This window comes from Schistocerca nitens, chromosome 8 (assembly GCF_023898315.1).
Source record: "Schistocerca nitens isolate TAMUIC-IGC-003100 chromosome 8, iqSchNite1.1, whole genome shotgun sequence".
Classification (NCBI taxonomy): Eukaryota; Metazoa; Arthropoda; class Insecta; order Orthoptera; family Acrididae; genus Schistocerca; species Schistocerca nitens.
The window spans coordinates 58765722-58785803 of record NC_064621.1 but is presented as its reverse complement, the minus strand read 5'-3'; the positions used below and the strand labels follow the sequence as shown (position 1 = coordinate 58785803).

Genomic DNA, 20082 nt, shown 5'->3' with positions numbered 1-20082 from the left:
TTGTTAAAAAAATCGGTGAGGGTGGTGGTTGAAATTAAAAGTGCGGAAGTTGCTTTGTTCCTTTCGGACATAATGGTGTGGAATTTCTAGCAGTGAATCTGTTTAGGAAAAGCTGGTCAGTATAACTTATAAACAGTATAAAAATCTGAACGTGAGAATAATAGTGTTTTCGAGCGAGTGTGATTTATATTGTTCTTATTTTCTATGTTTTCGTAGAAGATGCTATTGTCTCTTTGTGCTCCTCTAGTAAGTCGTGTTTGGTAACCGATGATCCTTCTGGTCTACTACTGCACTGCAATAGGTTTTCATATTACCAGTTTCATTGTTATAATTTCAGTAAAATATCAGTTTTTCGTGCGCATAGAGGAAATGTTTGTAGCGGTTAGTTTCTGAACGGAACACGTGTAAGTTGAAACAGTAGGGGAGGGGTTCTGCCTTGCGAGTTAATTTTATTTCGCGGTGGCACAATCATCCTGGTATTGCACCATTAACATCTCTTACATTTGTGCTTGGTTGAATGTCTAATTTCTGAACAGTTAACTCGTAATCAAGTTTACCACTTGCTGAAGTTCGACCATTCGTAAGCGGCAGGCGCGGTTTCCATGTCGTATATCTGCTCTACAAAATCTTGCGTAATCGGATAAACCTCTTTCCAAACTAGCGCATGAGCATAATGGTGATAGGTATCTCTCTGAACTATTTCTGTCGTATGAAGATGGAATGATTGAATTATTGTGTTCCACTTCCCTTTTGTGTGTTTTTTCCCTTTTAATTGCGCTACCCTACCATTTTTTGGCGAATTATTTGGTTAATTTTTTTCTTCAGGCACCAGTCATGTGTATTCATAGCATGTGAATCAGATTCAGTCATGAAATAAATGTCCTACGAGAAAGATAAATTTTGCTTTCTTTATCTTTCTCATTGATGCCACTTTTCAAAGTAATATTCCATTCCCTGATTTTTTAAAAGTTAATATGCTTGCTTGTGATGAAGCAAAATGGGAGGAAAAAACAAAGTGAGCGGGTGTACTGTCTAAAATTAAGGAATTCACATTTAATTAAACAAGCTGACAGATGTACGACATACAGTGCTTTTCATCTTGTTAGTTTCTTTGAAAAATTTGCAATCTTATAATTAAATTCTTAATTTAATTAAACTGACAATTTCCAGTTCGGTCTCTTTTTTTTTTTTTTTTTTTTTTTTTAACGTCCCGTCGACAACGAGGTCATTAGAGACGGAGCACAAGCTCGGATTAGGGAAGGAAATCGGCCGTGCCCTTTCAAAGGAACCATCCCGGCATTTGCCTGAAACGATTTAGGGAAATCACGGAAAACCTAAATCAGGATGGCTGGAGACGGGATTGAACCGTCGTCCTCCCGAATGCGAGTCCAGTGTGCTAACCACTGCGTCACCTCGCTCGGTTGGTGGCGACCCTGTAATTTTTAAATTTATAACTGTCCTTGTGAGGTGGCTTAACCAGAAATTGCGCACAAGGGTTACATCTCCATTATTCTTCATACGTAATGTATGTCGAGCCTTGGCTGGGATCCGTTTACAGTTCTAGATGCATACTTTACAACTTAAAATCGCATTTCCTGGGGCTAGACTTACGAAATTTTGTACATTTCTTTCTACAAAACCAATAAATGTCAAGAGTAAATTTTTAAATTCTGAGTGTAAGCCGAGATATAGGGCAAATTGCTTGGAATTTTGCGTGAATTTTATATTGTACTTAGACAGTTTCAGTAAAAAAATTATTGAAATTCTCCTACTCTATATATTCATAAAACCTCATGAAAGAAGCTTAGTATATATTCAAAGAGATTAAACGGAGAAAATTTTGTGGAATCTCGTGAATAGTTTCTGAAAAGTAGATACGTATATTGCTTTTTGAAAATAAAATTTTTAAATTTCATGAAAAGGTTAAATATATAAAGGGTGTTTCAGAAGTGATGATCAATAATTCGCACATGGAAAGTACAGGCCAAAAGTAGCTAAAAAGCTCCAATAATCATGGGTACACATGTCAACCGTTGTAGAGATACGACATATTTTCTGTTACGTTCATCAGTGCGCCTGAATGCAACAATGAACTCATCTCTGAAATGAGTAGCGAATCCTCTCAGACAGTCCTGAGGAATTCTGAAAACGCTGGAAGGCTGCTTCGATCTGCAAGCTTGATTCCTCAAGAGAGTTGACCTCGGTAGCATCGACCAGGCTTTTGACTTGACCCCACACACACAAATCCATGGGATTTAAATTTGGCAACGTTAGGCACCATGGTACAGGCCCTCCTCTGCCCATCCAAAGTTGGCCATACGCCCGAGTTAGAAGCCATCGCGCTCGAAAATGAAAATGTGCTGGAGCATCGTCATGCATGGTTCAAATGGCTCTGAGCACTATGGGACTTAACTGCTGAGGTCATCAGTCCCCTAGAACGTAGAACTACTGAAACCTAACTAACCTAAGAACATCACACACATCCATGCCCGAGGCAGGATTCGAACCTGCGACCGTAGCAGTTTCGCGGTTCCAGACTGTAGCGCCTAGAAACGCTCGGCCACTCCGGCCGGCCGTCATGCATGAACCACACGTTCAGGCGTTGGTTTAGTAGGACATCATCGTGTACATCTGGAGGTACATTCCTTAGAAACAGCATGTACTGTTGTCCGGTTGGTCTCTGTGGTAGGAAGTGTAGTTCAATTATGCGGTCTCCGAGCGGTCCTGCCCAGACGTTCAACGAATAACGCTGCTGATATCGTGAAACGTGTGTTGGATTAGGATAGACATCGGGCCATATGTGACAGTTGTGGTACTGAAAATACCGCCACTGATAAATCCAGCCTCATCCATGAACAGAATACTGCTTACAAACAGGGGATTCGGGGTTCACTGTTATTGCACCCATCGGCAGAAATTCTTTCTAGTAGGGAAGTGTACATTGTTGAGGGCTTGCACTCGCTGGAGATGATATGGATGGAGGACTTGCCGACATAAAATCTGCCACATACTGCTATGAGTCAGCACATACTCTTGGGTAGCAATCCTCCTTGTTGAAATACTCGGACGTTCGTGTACAAAGTATAACGCCCTTTCCTCAACATCGGGTCTTATGAATCTGGGTTGGCCTTCTCGTACATGGTGTGCGAAACTCCCGATTTATCTAAGGAACTGATGTAACCTGGTAGATGTATGTCTGTCGGGCTGACTGTGGAGAGGAAAAAATTCTTCATACAATCGTGCAGTCTCAAGGGCACTGCCATTCGCTTTGCCATACACGAAGTGCATGTCAGCGTACTCTTCATTGGTATGACCTCTGTCCATGGTGCCCTCACGCTCGTAACTCATTTTGAGGCCTGTACGGCACAGAGCACGGAGGAGGAATGGGAAGTAGTTACGCATGCGTAAAAAAACAGATAGTCGATCCCAAACCTTGAGATACCAACGTAAATACGCCGTATCCAGGGACATTTAAATTGGTTTCCAACTCGAATTAATGCGATACCTCGGCAGCGGTTGGTTTGGGGATCCATGTTTGTCGGAGCTTTTTAGCTGCTTTTGGCTTGTACTTTCCATTGTGTGCATTATTGACCATCTACATCTACATACATACTCCGCAATCCACCATACGGTGCGTGGCGGAGGGTACCTCGTACCACAACTAGCATCTTCTCTCCCTGTTCCACTCCCAAACAGCACGAAGGAAAAATGACTGCCTATATGCCCCTGTACGAGCCCTAATCTCCCTTATCTTATCTTTGTGGTCTTTCCGCGAAATGTAAGTTGGCGGCAGTAAAATTGTACTGCAGTCAGCCTCAAATGCTGGTTCTCTAAATTTCCTCAGTAGCGATTCATGAAATGAACGCCTCCTTTTCTCTAGAGACTCCCACCCGAGTTCCTGAAGCATTTCCGTAACACTCGTGTGATGATCAAACATACCAGTAACAAATCTAGCAGCCCGTCTCTGAATTGCTTCTATGTCCTCCCTCAATCCGACCTGATAGGGATCCCAAACGCTCGAGCAGTACTCAAGAATAGGACGTATTAGTGTTTTGTAAGCGGTCTCCTTTACAGATGAACCACATCTTCCCAAAATTCTACCAATGAACCGAAGACGACTATCCGCCTTCCCCACAACTGCCATTACATGCTTGTCCCACTTCATATCGCTCTGCAATGTTACGCCCAAATATTTAATTGACGTCAGGCCGAGGCCACACGAGCGGAATAGCTGCGGAAAGTCAGACGCGCGGTAAATGACCGCACCGCTATGGCGCATGGGGCAGATGCAGCAGTCCACACGGGGCGGAACGTCTGCGGCTGCGGAATTTTGCCGCTTGCCAGCCGCATCGTCCATAACGAGGCGGAAAATCCGCTGAGGAACACGCAGCGCTATGGGTCATGAGAATCAATTGGGCATTTCACACGGGCGGTGCGGCAGGTGTGCGGAGAAGGGCTAGCTGACAGCAGTCAGTGCTGGGAGCGGAGTAGAGTGGCCATTTGCAGCAGGCAGTCGTGTGCTCCGTTCCGTGTGACTACAAAGTGACTTCCACGATGTGCCCACTAGACAGTGAGAAAATAGATATGGAGATTCTGATAATGGAAGTGGATAATGGAAGTGATGTAAGGACCGAGGAATACAAGGACAGAAATAAGAAGGATGAAGCACGGCATGAAATCTGCTGTGCATTATTCGGTGATTTAGCACATCGTTCAAGCACAGAGAAAAAATCCGTTGGTAAGTTTTTCGTCCACTATTAGAATAATACAATTGGTTAAAAGATCACTCTGAATTGCAACATAGTTAGCGAATTAATTTTCTGGAACTCGTTAAGTATTTTTGTTTAGAGATTGCTGAACAATGATAAGTGTTGAGAAAGTCCTGCATTTCTATTATTGCTGACATGTTACACATTGATAATGTAACAACAATGCACAAATATAACAATAGAAAAGAACAGCATATTTGGACAATAATATGTAAGAATTGGCAATAATGGTATCGATTCTTTTGCATCGCATGAACTAAGCCACATGATCGCCTTGGACAATTACAATATTGGATAGAGTGATAAATCACTAAAAATAGAACATTAAACAAACCAGGTTCAGTAAGCAATGCTCTCAAACGAGTTTCTGGATAGTGTATGAAAGAGTCAACAATAGCTGATTAGTTAGTTTTATTAAGTCTCAGGTGAAATTACAGGTGTAATTACCGATAATAACAAGCTAGAACAATAAAATTAATAAAACTGTAAATATTAAGGAAAATGCATAAAAAAGTTCATATTCTGCTCTTCACCTCAGATTTTGCTGTCCTGCCAAGGCACTTTACCAGCCTCACTTACAAAATAATTTGCCATTACATCTCTGTTTCTTATTGCTGACACACTTCTTCTTTCATCCAAGTTTGTTGCAGTCTCAAATCCATTCACAATAAATTTGTCTTCAATTTGGTGCCCATCTCTATCGCGCACATAATTATGCAGAACACAACATGCTTCTGTTATGTCAACAGTAAAATCCAATTTCACATCCATGGCTCGCTGGAACACGCGCCATTTGTTCGACAATATGCCGAAGGAACATTCAACGTACCTACGAGCCCGTGACAAACGGTAGTTGAAAATTCTCTTCTCGCGTGTCAACATTTTACCACCAGATGGTCGTAGTACGTGTTCTGAGAGTCCAAATGCTTCGTCACCAACAAACACATACGGTGTAACTATCCCAGTGGCATTTGGTAAGCCAGAGGGCTCTGTTATACACGATGTATTTCCGTTCAGACGTTTCCACAGGGTGGATTTTTTAAAAATTGTGCTGTCTGAATCTTTTCCAAACGAGCCAATGCCAACATAAACGAATCTATAATATGAGCCTGCCACTGCTAAAAGAACAACAGTGAACCACTCGTCTTAGGTTTGACCAACCGAATGTGTTTACCATCGATTGCCCCTATGCAATTTGGGAAATTTGCACGGATTTGGAATCCATTGGCAATACTCTCCCACTCCTCCTCTGTCGGCTGAGGCAGACACTTGTCACGCAGGTAGCCCCAAATCGCACAGCACACTTTCCTCACTATGTCACTGGCTGTTGACTTGCCTATTCTGTATGTATAGTGCAGATCAACTAAGTGACAACCAGTAGCCAAATACCTAAAACCAAAGATATAAATGTATAAAAATTACGTTCAATATTTAGTCATTATTTAATGATGTTCAAGATTTTAAAGTTACGTTAAATTTTCGTTTCTTTTTTTCTCCTTTGTAGGCCAGAAGGCACAACAAAAGTGGCGTGACATTAAGGACTATTATCGGAAATATGTAAGGAAAGTGAAGAAATCTGGTTCAGAAGCATTAAGAATATTAAAATACGTGTAAGCTGACCAGCTGGGGTTCTTGGCACCTGTTTTAGAAACAAGAGATTCAGTTTCAAGTATACAGGAAGACGAAATTCAGCACTTGGAACATCCTTTGGAATTTTCCCTGGCAGAAGACGACACCGGCAATCCAGTAACATCAGTTGACGCCTCAACACCTGAGCAGATTTTAGTAGGCTCATCAGTTCCACAAAAGAAAACGAAAGTGAGAAGCGTGAAAACAGATCTTGAAGCCAAATTATGCACATTTCTGGATAGTCCTCCAATTCGTTCTCCGTCCGCTGAGGACGAAGACAAATCGTTTTTTGATTCCTTGTTGCCCACGCTGCGCAAGTTTGATTTAGATCAAAAACTAGAATTCCGTATGCAAGTTTTACGCCTACTTCAGCACATCCGAAACGCAAAATCGCAACCATTTCATGGCTGTTATGCAGCGTGTCAGCAACCTATGCAACATGCACCAACGCATGCAGTAAGCCCAGGACATTTCCAAACATTACATACACAAGGAAATATGTACAACCAGCGTGCAGCTCCTCAATTAGTGCAGATGCAGTCTCAACAGTATCGAACTGAAAGAATTCTGACGTCGCCTTCTATTTCACCAGAGTTTATTGATTCTGACTCTTGAGTAGAGGGTTTTTGCAGAAAAGTGGATTAAAAGGAGTTACTTTCCCTTTTTGCATGTCCATTCTGTTAATTTCATTTACAGTTAATTGATGTTTCTTATCCTCAAAAGACAGATTTACATGTAACATTTCATTCAATATCAATGAAGAAAAGAGAATGAAACTTGTTCGTTTTTTGACCTAATTATTATCTTTCTTTTTTAAATGGAAATGAGTGTTGTTAAAACTAGTGATAGACATTACTGGGTTTCTTTAATTTTAGCTGAGATAATTTTTGGCTGAGACAGGATACTTACACATTAGAATTCACTTACCTTAAAGTTATAGCCAGCATTTCCACTGAAGGTATAGCGAGTCTCATGTTCGTGTCTTGCTTCTGTAAAGCGTTTCTAAGCGTGTGATGTAATTCATCGAAGCTTGAGAAAGACATTCGGAAATAGCTGAAAAATTTCATTTCATCATCTCGTAGCTCGTTAAATATAACGTAAAACGCTCCTTGCAACAACCGACTACTCACTACTGGATGCACCCATTACTTTCGGTGTATTTTTCTCTTTTTCAGTATTGTTAACCCTACGTATGCCACTACTGCACAGTGTCGAGCATCCATCGCGACTACCAGCTTAAAAAAAAGAAGGAGAGAACAATTCAATCTATTTGCTTGGTCTCCTCGCGGCTATCTTCATTCTAAGAACATTTCGCGCTGTACTAGAATGAAAAGTGTAATTTTTTTCTCGTCTCTATTGTCATTTAATCGCAAGGTAAACAGTTACCAGGTGGACTTTATTTACTTTCTTAAAGATTGTGTTGATAATAGTTATTTAATGTTTCGTGAATGAAACAGTGTAGACAAGAAAAAATGACACATACAGAAAATAGCTAACTCTGCACCTGAATCTGCAAATGTCTTTTTCTACTTTTAAAATGATGAACCTCTTAAAGATGTAACGTTAACATAAAGTGTGACTGTATATGCCTTCATAGACGACATGCGGAAAATAAAACACGGCACAACCCTTCATTGTGAGCGAGAATAGCCTCGAGCGTGGCGCACCGTAGGCAGCTGCGACCAAGCGCCAATATATATCACTCGATTACTCGAGACTGGAAAGAGATATGGCTCTCCATCCAGTGTTAAAAACAATTTCGATATCTTAGCTACAATTCGTACGCAGCATTATACGGCCTCAAATGCACCAAACGCAAAGTAGCCAGCGACGACATTTTTTACTGCAAACTTTTCAAAATATGCACTGTATTTTACTTAATTGTGAAGTATCACGATAACCATGGGCAGCAGCGAAAAGAAAACCAGTTCATTATCAAGGTGTGATATCAGGCTATAACAAGCGCAAAAATAAATTTTTTTCGAAGAATAGTTTCCTCACAATCGAATGAGAGAGATTGCGTAACGCAGAACACAGACGAATTCCAAAATAGTGTTTTTTTAATTTTTTTTACGAAAAGTATAAGTTGTAATGAGAAACTAACTACATGGACGGATGTAGCTTTCCTTCGTTTACACGAAACAATTTTTTTCGAGACAAAATAGATGACTACATATTTTGCTCTCCGCACGAACATTCCGCAGCTAGCCGCATGGCTACAGGACTCTGCGTCTAGCCGCAGGCCGTCGACCGTTGCGTAAACAATCCGCTCGTGTGGCCCCGGCCTGACTGTGTCAAGCGCTACACTACTAATGGAGTATTCAAACATTACGGGATTCATTTTCCTATTCATCTGCATTAATTTACATTTATCTATATTTCGATTTAGCTGCCATTCTTTACACCAATTACAAATCCTGTCCAAGTCATCTTGTATCCTCCTACAGTCACTCAACGACGACACCTTCCCGTACACCACAGCATCATCAGCAAACAGCCGCACATTGCTATCCACCCTATCCCAAAGATCATTTATGTAGATAGAAAACAACAGTGGACCTAGCACACTTCCCTGGGGCACTCCAGATGATACCCTCACCTCCGATGAACACTCACCATCGAGGACAACGTACTGGGTTCTATTACTTAAGAAGTCTTCGAGCCAGTCACACATTTGGGAACCAATCCCATATGCTCGTACCTTAATTAGGTTCTGCACTGGGGCACCGAGTCAAACGCTTTCCGGAAGTCAAGGAATATGGCATCCGTCTGATACCCTTCATCCATGGTTCGCAAGATATCATGTGAACAAAGGGCGAGTTGCGTTTCGCAGGAGCGATGCTTTCTAAAGCCGTGCTGATGCGTGGACAGCAACTTCTCTGTCTCAAGGAAATTCATTATATTCGAACTGAGAATATGTTCGAGAATCCTGCAACAAACCGATGTTAAGGATATTGGTCTGTAATTTTGAGGATCCGTACTTCTACCCTTCATATATACAGGCGTCACCTGCGCTTATTTCCAGTCGCTTGGGACTTTACGTTGGGCAAGAGATTCGCGATACATGCAAGCTAAGAAAGAAGCCAATGCAGTGGAGTACTCTCTGTAAAACCGAATTGGAATCCCATCAGGACCTGGCGATTTATTTATTTTCAAGCCATTCAGCTGCTTCACAACCCCAGGGATGTCTATCACTATGTCCTCCATACGGGAAACTGTACGAGACTCAAACGGCGGTATGTTTGTACGATCCTCCTGCGTGAAAGATTTCTTAAATGCTAAATTTAAAATTTCAGCTTTCGTTTTGCTGTCTTCCGTTGCCAGACCAGACTGATCAGTAAATGACTGGATGGAAGCCTTCGACCCGCTTACCGATTTTACGTAAGACCAGAATTTCCTTGGGTTTTCAGCAAGGTCTTTTCCTAAGGTATGACGGTGGTAGTGGTTGTATGCTTCGCGCATCGCTCTTTTTACGGCAGCACGGATCTCTACTACCTTTTGCCTGTCCTCATTCTCCCGATCATTCTTGTACCCCGAGTGCCCTGCCTTTGCTTCCTGAGTATTCTCCGAATTGCGCTGTTAAACCACGGTGGATCTTTTCCGTCCGTAACCCACTTTTTCGGCACATACTTGTCCAATGCTTGATTTACAATGTGTTTAAAATTTGCCCATAATTCTTCCACGTCCATTGTACTGGAAGTAAATGAAGTCGATTCATTTACTAAGTGGGATGCTAACAACTGCTTATCTGCTCTTTCTAGTAAGAATACTCTCCTAGCCTTCTTGACCGACTTTTTAACATTCGTAATCATAGTCGTAATGCCAACATCATGATCACTAATCCCTGTCTCAACACTGACACCGTCGATGAGGTCTGGTCTGTTCGTGGCTACCAGATCTAAAATATTTACATTACGCGTTGGCTGTCGATTTAGCTGCTCATGACAGTTTTCGGATAATGTGTTCAAAAGTAATTCACACGACGGCTTGTCTGTACCACCTGTAATGAATCCATAGACATCCCAGTCTATACTAGGTAGGTTGAAGTCGCCTCCGACTAATATAGCATGATCCGGGTACTTCTGCGATACAGAATGTAGACTGCCTTTGAATGATTCTAGAACTGTCACGGTGGGACCTGGCGGTCGGTAATAACAACCCACAATTACCTTTATTTCCCCTAGCCCTGTTAAACGTGTCCAGATAACTTCACAATCACACTCTACTTCTGGCCGTGGTGGCCGAGCGGTTCTAGGCGCTACAGTCTGGAACCGCGAGACCGCTACGGTCGCAAGTTCGAACCCTGCCTCGAGCATTGATGTGTGTGATGTCCTTAGGTTAGTTAGGATTAAGTAAAGTTCTAGGGGACTGATGACCACAGATGTTAAGTCCCATAGTGCTCAGAGTCATTTTTGAACACTCTACTTCGACCTCAGTAGACACAATATTTTTGTCAACTGCACCAAAGACACCACCTGCTACAGTGTCTAATCTGTCTTTCCGATACACGTTCCAACCCTCACTAAATATTTCAGAACTTCCTATCTCAGGGATCAGCCGGGTCTCAGTTCGGAGAATAATTTGCGCGCCACACGCTTCCTGGAGGGCAGTAAATTGTGGTTTACGAGGTGTGGCTAGAAAAAAACCCGACTAGTACTGGTGAAACAATAAAACGAATGCAATAAGGCTGAAAGTCGCGTGGCCTGTCACGTGACTCTCACTCCGCCTACTGCTCGAGTTTCATCTGCCTCCTGCACTCAGTCTGCCCGTGGCGTCTGCTTTAAGTAGTTGACGTTTTGTCTGTGCGTCGGAAAATGTTGAGTGTACAGAAAGAACAGCGTGTTAACATCAAATTTTGTTTCAAACTAGGAAAATCTGCAAGTGAAACGTTTGTAATGTTACAAGTGTACGGCGATGATTGTTTATCGCGAACACAAGTGTTTGAGTGGTTTAAACGATTTAAAGATGGCCGCGAAGACACCAGTGATGACACTCGCACTAGCAGACCATTGTCAGCAAAAACTGATGCAAACATTGAAAAAATCGGTAAACTTGTTCGACACATTCCTTGTCAACTCCTGTTAACTCAGACACTGCTCTGATTGTTAAACGGCGACCTCAGTAGACACAATATTTTTGTCAACTGCAACGAAGACACCACCTGCTACAGTGTCTAATCTGTCTTTCCGATACACGTTCAAACCCTCACTAAATATTTCAGAACTTCCTATCTCAGGGTTCAGCCAGGTCTCAGTTCCGAGAATAATTTGCGCGCCACACGCTTCCTGGAGGGCAGTAAATTGTGGTTTAGGTGCACCTCTGAAATGGAGTGTGTTTCAGGAAGCAACCCCCCCCCCCCCTGCCCTGCCTTACGCTGTTTACGCCGCCACAGAAGGTCGCGAGCGGGGCCGGGCCCGGCTATTCTACTCACCCGCCTCGGACGGGCCGGTCCTCCTCGGCCAGGTTGGCGGCGAAGCGCGCCCCGTGCCTTAGCAGCAGCAGCGCCACGTCCGGCTTGCAGACCTGCATCGCCGCAGCCAGCGCCGTGGAGCGCCGGTACTCCGCCATCGGGACGTCGGCCGCTCGTCGCCCGCCGCCGCACCCTTCAGTCACCCAAAAGGCAGTCAGGAGAGGCGTCCCAAATTTCAGAAAGATATCTGTAAGCTGCAGGCAAGGACGGATAATGTACTGTAGTGTCGCGGAATAGTAAAGAGTTGGAAACGCAGAATATTGTCAAAGTTTCGTTGCCTACGCCGAGAGCCAGAGGTAGTAAGTTAGCCAAGAGGTAAGAGGATTGCACATGTATCGGAAAGTGTCGTCACGCAGGGGCAATGGCCTGGTTACACACAACAGGCTAGAGAGAATTGCTTAGCACGCGGGTTTGTGTTAGACGGAGACTTTCGTAGAGTGTAAGGCAGAGGTATAGCGTCAGCTGTACTGCATTTCACAACTTCTCGTAAGTCTGCCGTAACAACACGTAACTCTGTCGCAAGAACACCTAAGGGGCGAGTACGACAGATGAATCAGCAGTATAAGTGGAACGAATGCAGTCATTACAAACGAGTATGACGTCAGGACGTCGCTCGTGCTTACTTTAAATACGCCAGCTTTGATAGCAACAAGGCACTCACAGTTAGGCTTGCAGTTAGATGTGTACTGGGTCGCTGCGTAGTGCACAGCTCGGTGATCGACATGTTAATCTTTATTAAGGAGATGTTGCAGTAAGGGCGGCCCATCCAGCAGCAGACGTTAGGGGACAGTACCAGCTCTGGTCCTCTCTGCTGCCGCTGTCAATCATCGACCCAGGATTAGCAGACATCGCGGCAGACTCGCTCGCCGCCAATACTGACCACATCGGTGAGCCGTCGTCGAGATCGTGTGGGGCCTAGGCCCTGTGCATCCGCCGTCACAACCGGGTGAGCCGACGACGCTGGGGGATTGCAGCCCATTCCGCCCGTCCACCGCGGACGTGCCAGCTTTGATAGCAACAAGGCACTCACAGTTAGGCTTGCAGTTAGACGTGTACTGGGTCGCTGCGTAGCGCTCAGCTCGGTGATCTACATGTAAATCTTTATTAAGGAGATGTTGCAGTAAGGGCGGCCCATCCAGCAGCAGACGTTAGGGGACAGTACCAGCTCTGGTCCTCTCTGCTGCCGCTGTCAATCATCAACACAGGATTAGCAGACATCGCGGCAGACTCGCTCGCCGCCAATGCTGACCACATCGGTGAGCCGTCGTCGAGATTGTGCGGGGCCTAGGGCCTGTGCATCCGCCGTCACAACCGGGTGGGCCGACGACGCTGGGGGATTGCAGCCCATTCCGCCCGTCCACCGCGGACGTGCCATCAGGAGGAGCAGGGAAGAAGACGGGGTGGCATAGAGTACACTCCGCACCAAGAGAACGCCTCTCGTGCCGACAGCACCGGGACCCCAACCCGGAGCCATCTACGCGCGACGGCCTCCTGTCCGCCGCCGAGCGGCCGGACAGCCGAGCGCCGCCAGCCACGCGCGGCCGAAGTACTCCTCCGCTACGTCACGGCACTCGGCGATGCGCTAGCAAGACTGCGCGGCCCGGATCTGGTGTCATCGCTACGAGTCAGCGAGGACTCGGGGAAGGTCGTTGATATCACCAGGCCACATTGTACTCGGCAGGAATAAAGTTGTTGTCAATGAATAATGTTTCTTTGGCGTTTCTGACGCTTCTACAGCCATTTCCTAGCATCCTGACAACTGGAGAGGTCACCGCTCGGCCATCGAGTCCACCGTAGGCGACCGGGACCACCGTGGCGCCTACAATACACTGAAGAGCCAAAGAAACTCTTACATCTACTAGAGCTGGGTAGTTCGCGAACGAACGGGTGCAAAGGAACGGTTCAGCAAGATGAACTAAAGGACCGAGGAACGAATTCCAAGGAACGATCGGTTCATAGTTCACTTCGGTCGCGGCGGTCTACTTATAGTTCCCGGGAACGAGGAACGATCGGTTCATAGTTCACTAGTTCACTTCTGTCGCGGCGGTCACTTCGGCAATTCTCGTTCCAGCCTCGGTCTCCTTCGACCGCACTCGTCGTTCTTCGCATGACCACCTGTCTCAGTTCCACTGCCGACTGCTCCTAGTTAGTTCAGTATCCAGTTGTTCGTTTCGTTCACTGCGCTTGCCCCCATTTTACATGTCTTCCAAACTGTTTTTGCACAGGTACGTCTTTTCAGGTAACAAAAGGGCATATCAGGTCACTTCATTATATCGATGAACAGCAGAAGACATACAAGGCAAGTTTTGTTTTGTTATTCATATATTTTTTGGTTTCATCGACTTGATTTAGCAACTAACTTTCAATAATTTGCTTAATTTTTAGTGTAAGAAAATTCATATAAAACGATTTTCGTGTATCTTTCTTATACAAAACATTACATTTAGATTTAGGAAGGCTCTAATTATTTTTAATCTTGGTTGTTTCCAATTTGCATTTCTTGCTAGTTTGGTATCTTTGAAAAAAAAAAAGTGGGTTGTGGGTCATTTTGGCTCAATAGGAAAAGCGGTGCCTCTCCATTTGAAAAGATATAGATTGCTATAAAACCGTATTTACTTATTATCTCAAAAACATTTGTTCAGAAGGAGCTTTCAAACCAAAAACTTTATTACTGCGAACTTAATTATTATTATTATTGCTGCATTAACTTTAATAATGCAACATAAAAACCTAATTTTTACTAAGCGTGCGACGCAAGTATGATGACAAAACCACATTTTATTTTATGCCTCCATAAAATCTCTACTTCGCCTACGAACTCAGAGACAACGTGAAGTATATGCGGTATAGGGTGTAAACGATTATTGTTTACAACATAGCATAGCTATGTAGTGGAAGTCGAAACGAAGAATCTTATACAAGACACTTGTGGTCTATTAAGTTGGGATCAGCCACCAATAGGTTTACAAGACTACATGAGCTATAGCCCATGCGCGTCGCGTGAGATTTTCATGTTCTCTTCTCCAGCTCTCTATCCATGGTCATCGATTGTTTCGCAATTGTTGCTTGCATTAGCTTGTTATTTCTTCACTGCCTAATTATTACATGTTTGTCTGTTTGTTGTATCTGCTCGTAACGGGCAACATATCGTCCGTGATTGGCCACCAGTCTGTACTCGGGACCGGTTTTCCGTGCACCACCCTATATTATTTCCCTGCGATCAGCCACACAACGCTACAGTTGGCTAAACGAAAGGTTCTGCAGAATCACAGAGATTACTTCTAAAAGTGTGTAAGAATTCTGTAATGAATAAAAACTCTATACTCCAGGGGGGAGACAAGTGCCCCCTCTTGGTACCCTCCATCCCACTTGGTACCCTCCATCCTTCAGTCACCTACACTACTAGTTTTCAGTTTTTCATAAGAACCATATACCAAACACAAATGAACGGTGAACGAGTAAAAATGAACGGTTTCCAAAAAAGAACGATCAGCAGTGAACTAGTTCCCAAGGATGAACGAGTTTGCCCATCTCTAACACCTACCTAATATCTTGTAGGGTCTCCGCGAGCTCGGAGAAGTGGCATGGAAGCGACTAACGTCTGAAGTAGTGCTGGAGGGAACGGACACCATGAATCTGCAGGGCTCTCTATAAATGCGTAAAGAGTACGACGGGGTGGAGATCTCTTCTGAACAGTACGTTGCAAGGCGTCCAAAATTGCTCAATAATGTTCATGTCGGAGGGGCTTGGTTACCGGCAGAAGTACACTACTGGCCATTAAAATTGCTACACCGAGAAGAAATGCAGATGATAAAGGGGTATTCATTGGACAAATATATTATACTATAACTAACATGTGATTACATTTTCACGCAATTTGAGTGCAAAGGTCCTGAGAAATCAGTACCCAGAACAACCACCTCTGGCTGTAATAACTTCCGTGATACGCCTGGGCATTGAGTCAAACAGAGCTTGAATGACGTGAACACGTACAGCTGCCCATGCAGCTTCAACACGATACCACAGTTCATCAAGAATAGTGACTGGCGTATTGTGACGAGCCACTTGCTCGGCCACTATTGACCAGACGTTTTGAATTGGTGAGAGATCTGGAGAATGTGCTGACCAGGGCAGCAGTCGAACATTTCCTGTATCCAGAAAGGCCCGTACAGGACCTGCAACATGCGGTCGTGCATTACCCTGCTGAAATGTAGGGTTTCGCAGGGATCGAATGAAGGGTAGAGCCACGGGTCGTAACACATTTGAAATGTAACGTCCAGTGTTCAAAGTGCCGTCAATGCGAACAAGAGGTAACCGAGACGTGTAACCAATGGCACCCCATACCATCACGCCGGGTGATACGCCAGTATGGCGATGACGAATACACGCTTCCAATGTGCGTTCACCGCGATGCCGCCATACACGGATGCGACCATCATGATGCTGTTAGCAGAACCTGGATTCATCCGAAAAAATGACGTTTTGCCATTCGTGCACCCAGGTTCCTCGTTAGGTACACCATCGCACGCGCTCCTGTCTGTGATGCAGCGTCAAGGGCAACGGCAGCCATTGTCTCCGAGCTCATACTCCATGCTGCTGCAAACGTCGTCGAACTGTTCGTACAGATGGTTGTTGTCTTGCAAACGTCCCCATCTGTTGACTCAGGGATCGAGACGTGGCTGCACGATCCGTTACAGCCGTGCGGATAAGATGCCTGTCATCTCGACTGCTGGTGATACGAGGCCGTTGGGATCCAGCACGGCGCTCCGTATTACCCTCCTGAACCGACCGATTCCGTATTCTGCTAACAGTCACTGGATCTGTGCAGCAATGTCGCGATACGATAAGCCGCAATCGTGATAGGCTACAATCCGACCTTTATCAAAGTCGGAAACGTGATGGTACGCATTTCTCCTCCTTACACGAGGCATCACAACAACGTTTCACCAGGCAACGCTTGTCAACTGCTGTTTGTGTATGAGAAATCGGTTGCAAACTTCCCTCATGTCAGCACGTTGTAAATGTCGCCACCGGCGCCAACCTTGTGTGAATGCTATGAAAAGCTAATCATTTGTATATCAGAGCATCTTCTTCCTGTCGGTTAAATTTCGCGTATGTAGCACGTCATCTTCGTGGTGTAGCAATTTTAATGGCCAGTAGTGTATTTAAACTCAAAAGAGTGTTCCTGACTGAAGCCACTATGTAGCAATTCTGCAAGTGTGGGATATCGCGCTGTCCTGTTGGAATTGCCCAAGTCCGTCGGAAAGCACAATCAACATGAATGGATGCAGGTGATCAGACAGGATGCTTACGATCGTATCACCTCTCAGAGTCGTATCTAGAAGTATCAGGGGTCCCATATCACTCCAACAGCATACGCCCCACACCATTACAGAGTCTCTACCAGCTTGAGCAGTCCCCTGCTGACATGCAGGATCCATGCATTCATGAGGTTGTCTCCATACCCGTAGACGTCCATCCGCTCGATGCAATTGGAAACGACACTCGTCCGACAAGGCAAAATGTTTCCAGTCATAACAGTCCAATGTCGGTGTTGAAGGGCTCAGGCGAGGCGTAAAGCTTTATGTCGTGCGGCCATGAAGGTTGCACCAATCGGCTTTCCACTCCGAAAGCCCATATCGATGATGTTTCGTCGATTGTTTCGCACACTTGTTGATGGACCAGCATTGAAAGCTGTAGCAGAGTGCGGAAGGGTTGCACTTTTGTCACGTTGAACGATTCTTTTCAGCCGGACGGTGTGGCCGAGCGGTTCTAGGCGCTTCAGTCCGGAACCGCGCTGCTGCTACGGTCGCAGGTTCGAATCCTGCGTCGGGCATGGATGTGTGTCTTGTCCTTAGGTTAGTTAGGTTTAAGTAGTTCTAAGTTCTAGGCGACTGATGACCTCAGATGTTAAGTCCGATAGTGCTCTGAGCCATTTGAACCATTTGATTCTTTTCACTCGTCGTTGGTTCCGTTCTTGCAGGCTCTGTATCCGGCCGCGACCATGTCGGAGATTTGATGTTTTACCGGATTCACGGTAGACTCGTGAAATGGTTGTACGGGAAAATCCCCACTTCATCGCTACCTCGGAAATGCTGTGTCCCATCGCTCGTGCGCCGATTATAACACCACGTTCAAACTCGCTTAAATCTTGATAACCTGCCATTGTAGCAGCAGTAACCGATCTAACAACTGCGCCAGACACTTGTTGTCTTGTACAGGTGTTGCCGATCGCAGCGCCGTGTTCTGCCTATTTACATATCTCTGTATTTGAATACGCATGTCAATACCAGTTTCTTTGGCTCTTCAGTGTATATATGGGAAAAACTATTTGCGTAATGGTTTTACCTATCGTACTCTGACTGTCAAAGATAAAAATAAAACAAAACCGAAATGTTTCACAGCAGAGAATTGCTCAGAAATTTTCTTTCTCGCGGTCCGTTTTAACAGAAATGTGTACATTTTTGTTTAAAAAAATTGGTGACTAACTATAATTTCCCTGTACTGTATTAAATTATATTTATGTAATACACTTAAAGCATGTTGTGTATGTCCTTCTGAATGTTCATTAGAATATTTCTGAAAAATTTGAAGTAAACTAGTCGACAACATTTATAGATTCTTGGTGACATCGCATCCACTTTATATATTATACATATATTTCTATAGTACATATATTTAAAAAGTGTATACCCTATGTGCAGCCAAATATTCATCAGAGTATCGTGTAAAAATGTCACGTAAATTGCTCAAGAACAGTTTGAGATATTTGGTTACATGTTAAACGACAACTTGTCTACATACACTCCTGGAAATGGAAAAAAGAACACATTGACACCGGTGTGTCAGACCCACCATACTTGCTCCGGACACTGCGAGAGGGCTGTACAAGCAATGATCACACGCACGGCACAGCGGACACACCAGGAACCGCGGTGTTGGCCGTCGAATGGCGCTAGCTGCGCAGCATTTGTGCACCGCCGCCGTCAGTGTCAGCCAGTTTGCCGTGGCATACGGAGCTCCATCGCAGTCTTTAACACTGGTAGCATGCCGCGACAGCGTGGACGTGAACCGTATGTGCAGTTGACGGACTTTGAGCGAGGGCGTATAGTGGGCATGCGGGAGGCCGGGTGGACGTACCGCCGAATTGCTCAACACGTGGGGCGTGAGGTCTCCACAGTACATCGATGTTGTCGCCAGTGGTCGGCGGAAGGTGCACGTGCCCGTCGACCTGGGACCGGACCGCAGCGACGCACGGATGCACGCCAAGACCGTAGGATCCTACGCAGCGCCGTAGGGGACCGCACCGCCACTTCCCAGCAAATTAGGGACACTGTTGCTCCTGGGGTATCAGCGAGGACCATTCGCAACCGTCTCCATGAAGCTGGGCTACGGTCCCGCACACCGTTAGGCCGTCTTCCGCTCACGCCCCAATATCGTGCAGCCCGCCTCCAGTGGTGTCGCGACAGGCGTGAATGGAGGGACGAATGGAGACGTGTCGTCTTCAGCGATGAGAGTCGCTTCTGCCTTGGTGCCAATGATGGTCGTATGCGTGTTTGGCGCCGTGCAGGTGAGCGCCACAATCAGGACTGCATACGACCGAGGCACACAGGGCCAACACCCGGCATCATGGTGTGGGGAGCGATCTCCTACACTGGCCGTACACCACTAATCGTCGAGGGGACACTGAATAGTGCACGGTACATCCAAACCGTCATCGAACCCATCGTTCTACCATTCCTAGACCGGCAAGGGAACTTGCTGTTCCAACAGGACAATGCACGTCCGCATGTATCCCGTGCCACCCAACGTGCTCTAGAAGGTGTAAGTCAACTACCCTGGCCAGCAAGATCTCCGGATCTGTCCCCCATTGAGCATGTTTGGGACTGGATGAAGCGTCGTCTCACGCGGTCTGCACGTCCAGCACGAACGCTGGTCCAACTGAGGCGCCAGGTGGCATGGCAAGCCGTTCCACAGGACTACATCCAGCATCTCTACGATCGTCTCCATGGGAGAATAGCAGCCTGCATTGCTGCGAAAGGTGGATATACACTGTACTAGTGCCGACATTGTGCATGCTCTGTTGCCTGTGTCTATGTGCCTGTGGTTCTGTCAGTGTGATCATGTGATGTATCTGACCCCAGGAATGTGTCAATAAAGTTTCCCCTTCCTGGGACAGTGAATTCACGGTGTTCTTATTTCAATTTCCAGGAG

At 45.3% G+C, this 20082-nt stretch overlaps 1 protein-coding gene across 1 annotated transcript in view; it reads right to left on the bottom strand.

Moving 5' to 3' along the window:
- LOC126198660 (uncharacterized) overlaps positions 1-20082 on the bottom strand; it is a 178200-nt gene that overhangs the window by 65309 nt on the left and 92809 nt on the right. Inside the window, exon 3 of the mRNA XM_049935135.1 lies at positions 11830-12001. Coding sequence (XP_049791092.1) covers positions 11830-12001 — 172 coding nt within the window. The remainder of the gene's footprint in view (positions 1-11829; positions 12002-20082) is intronic.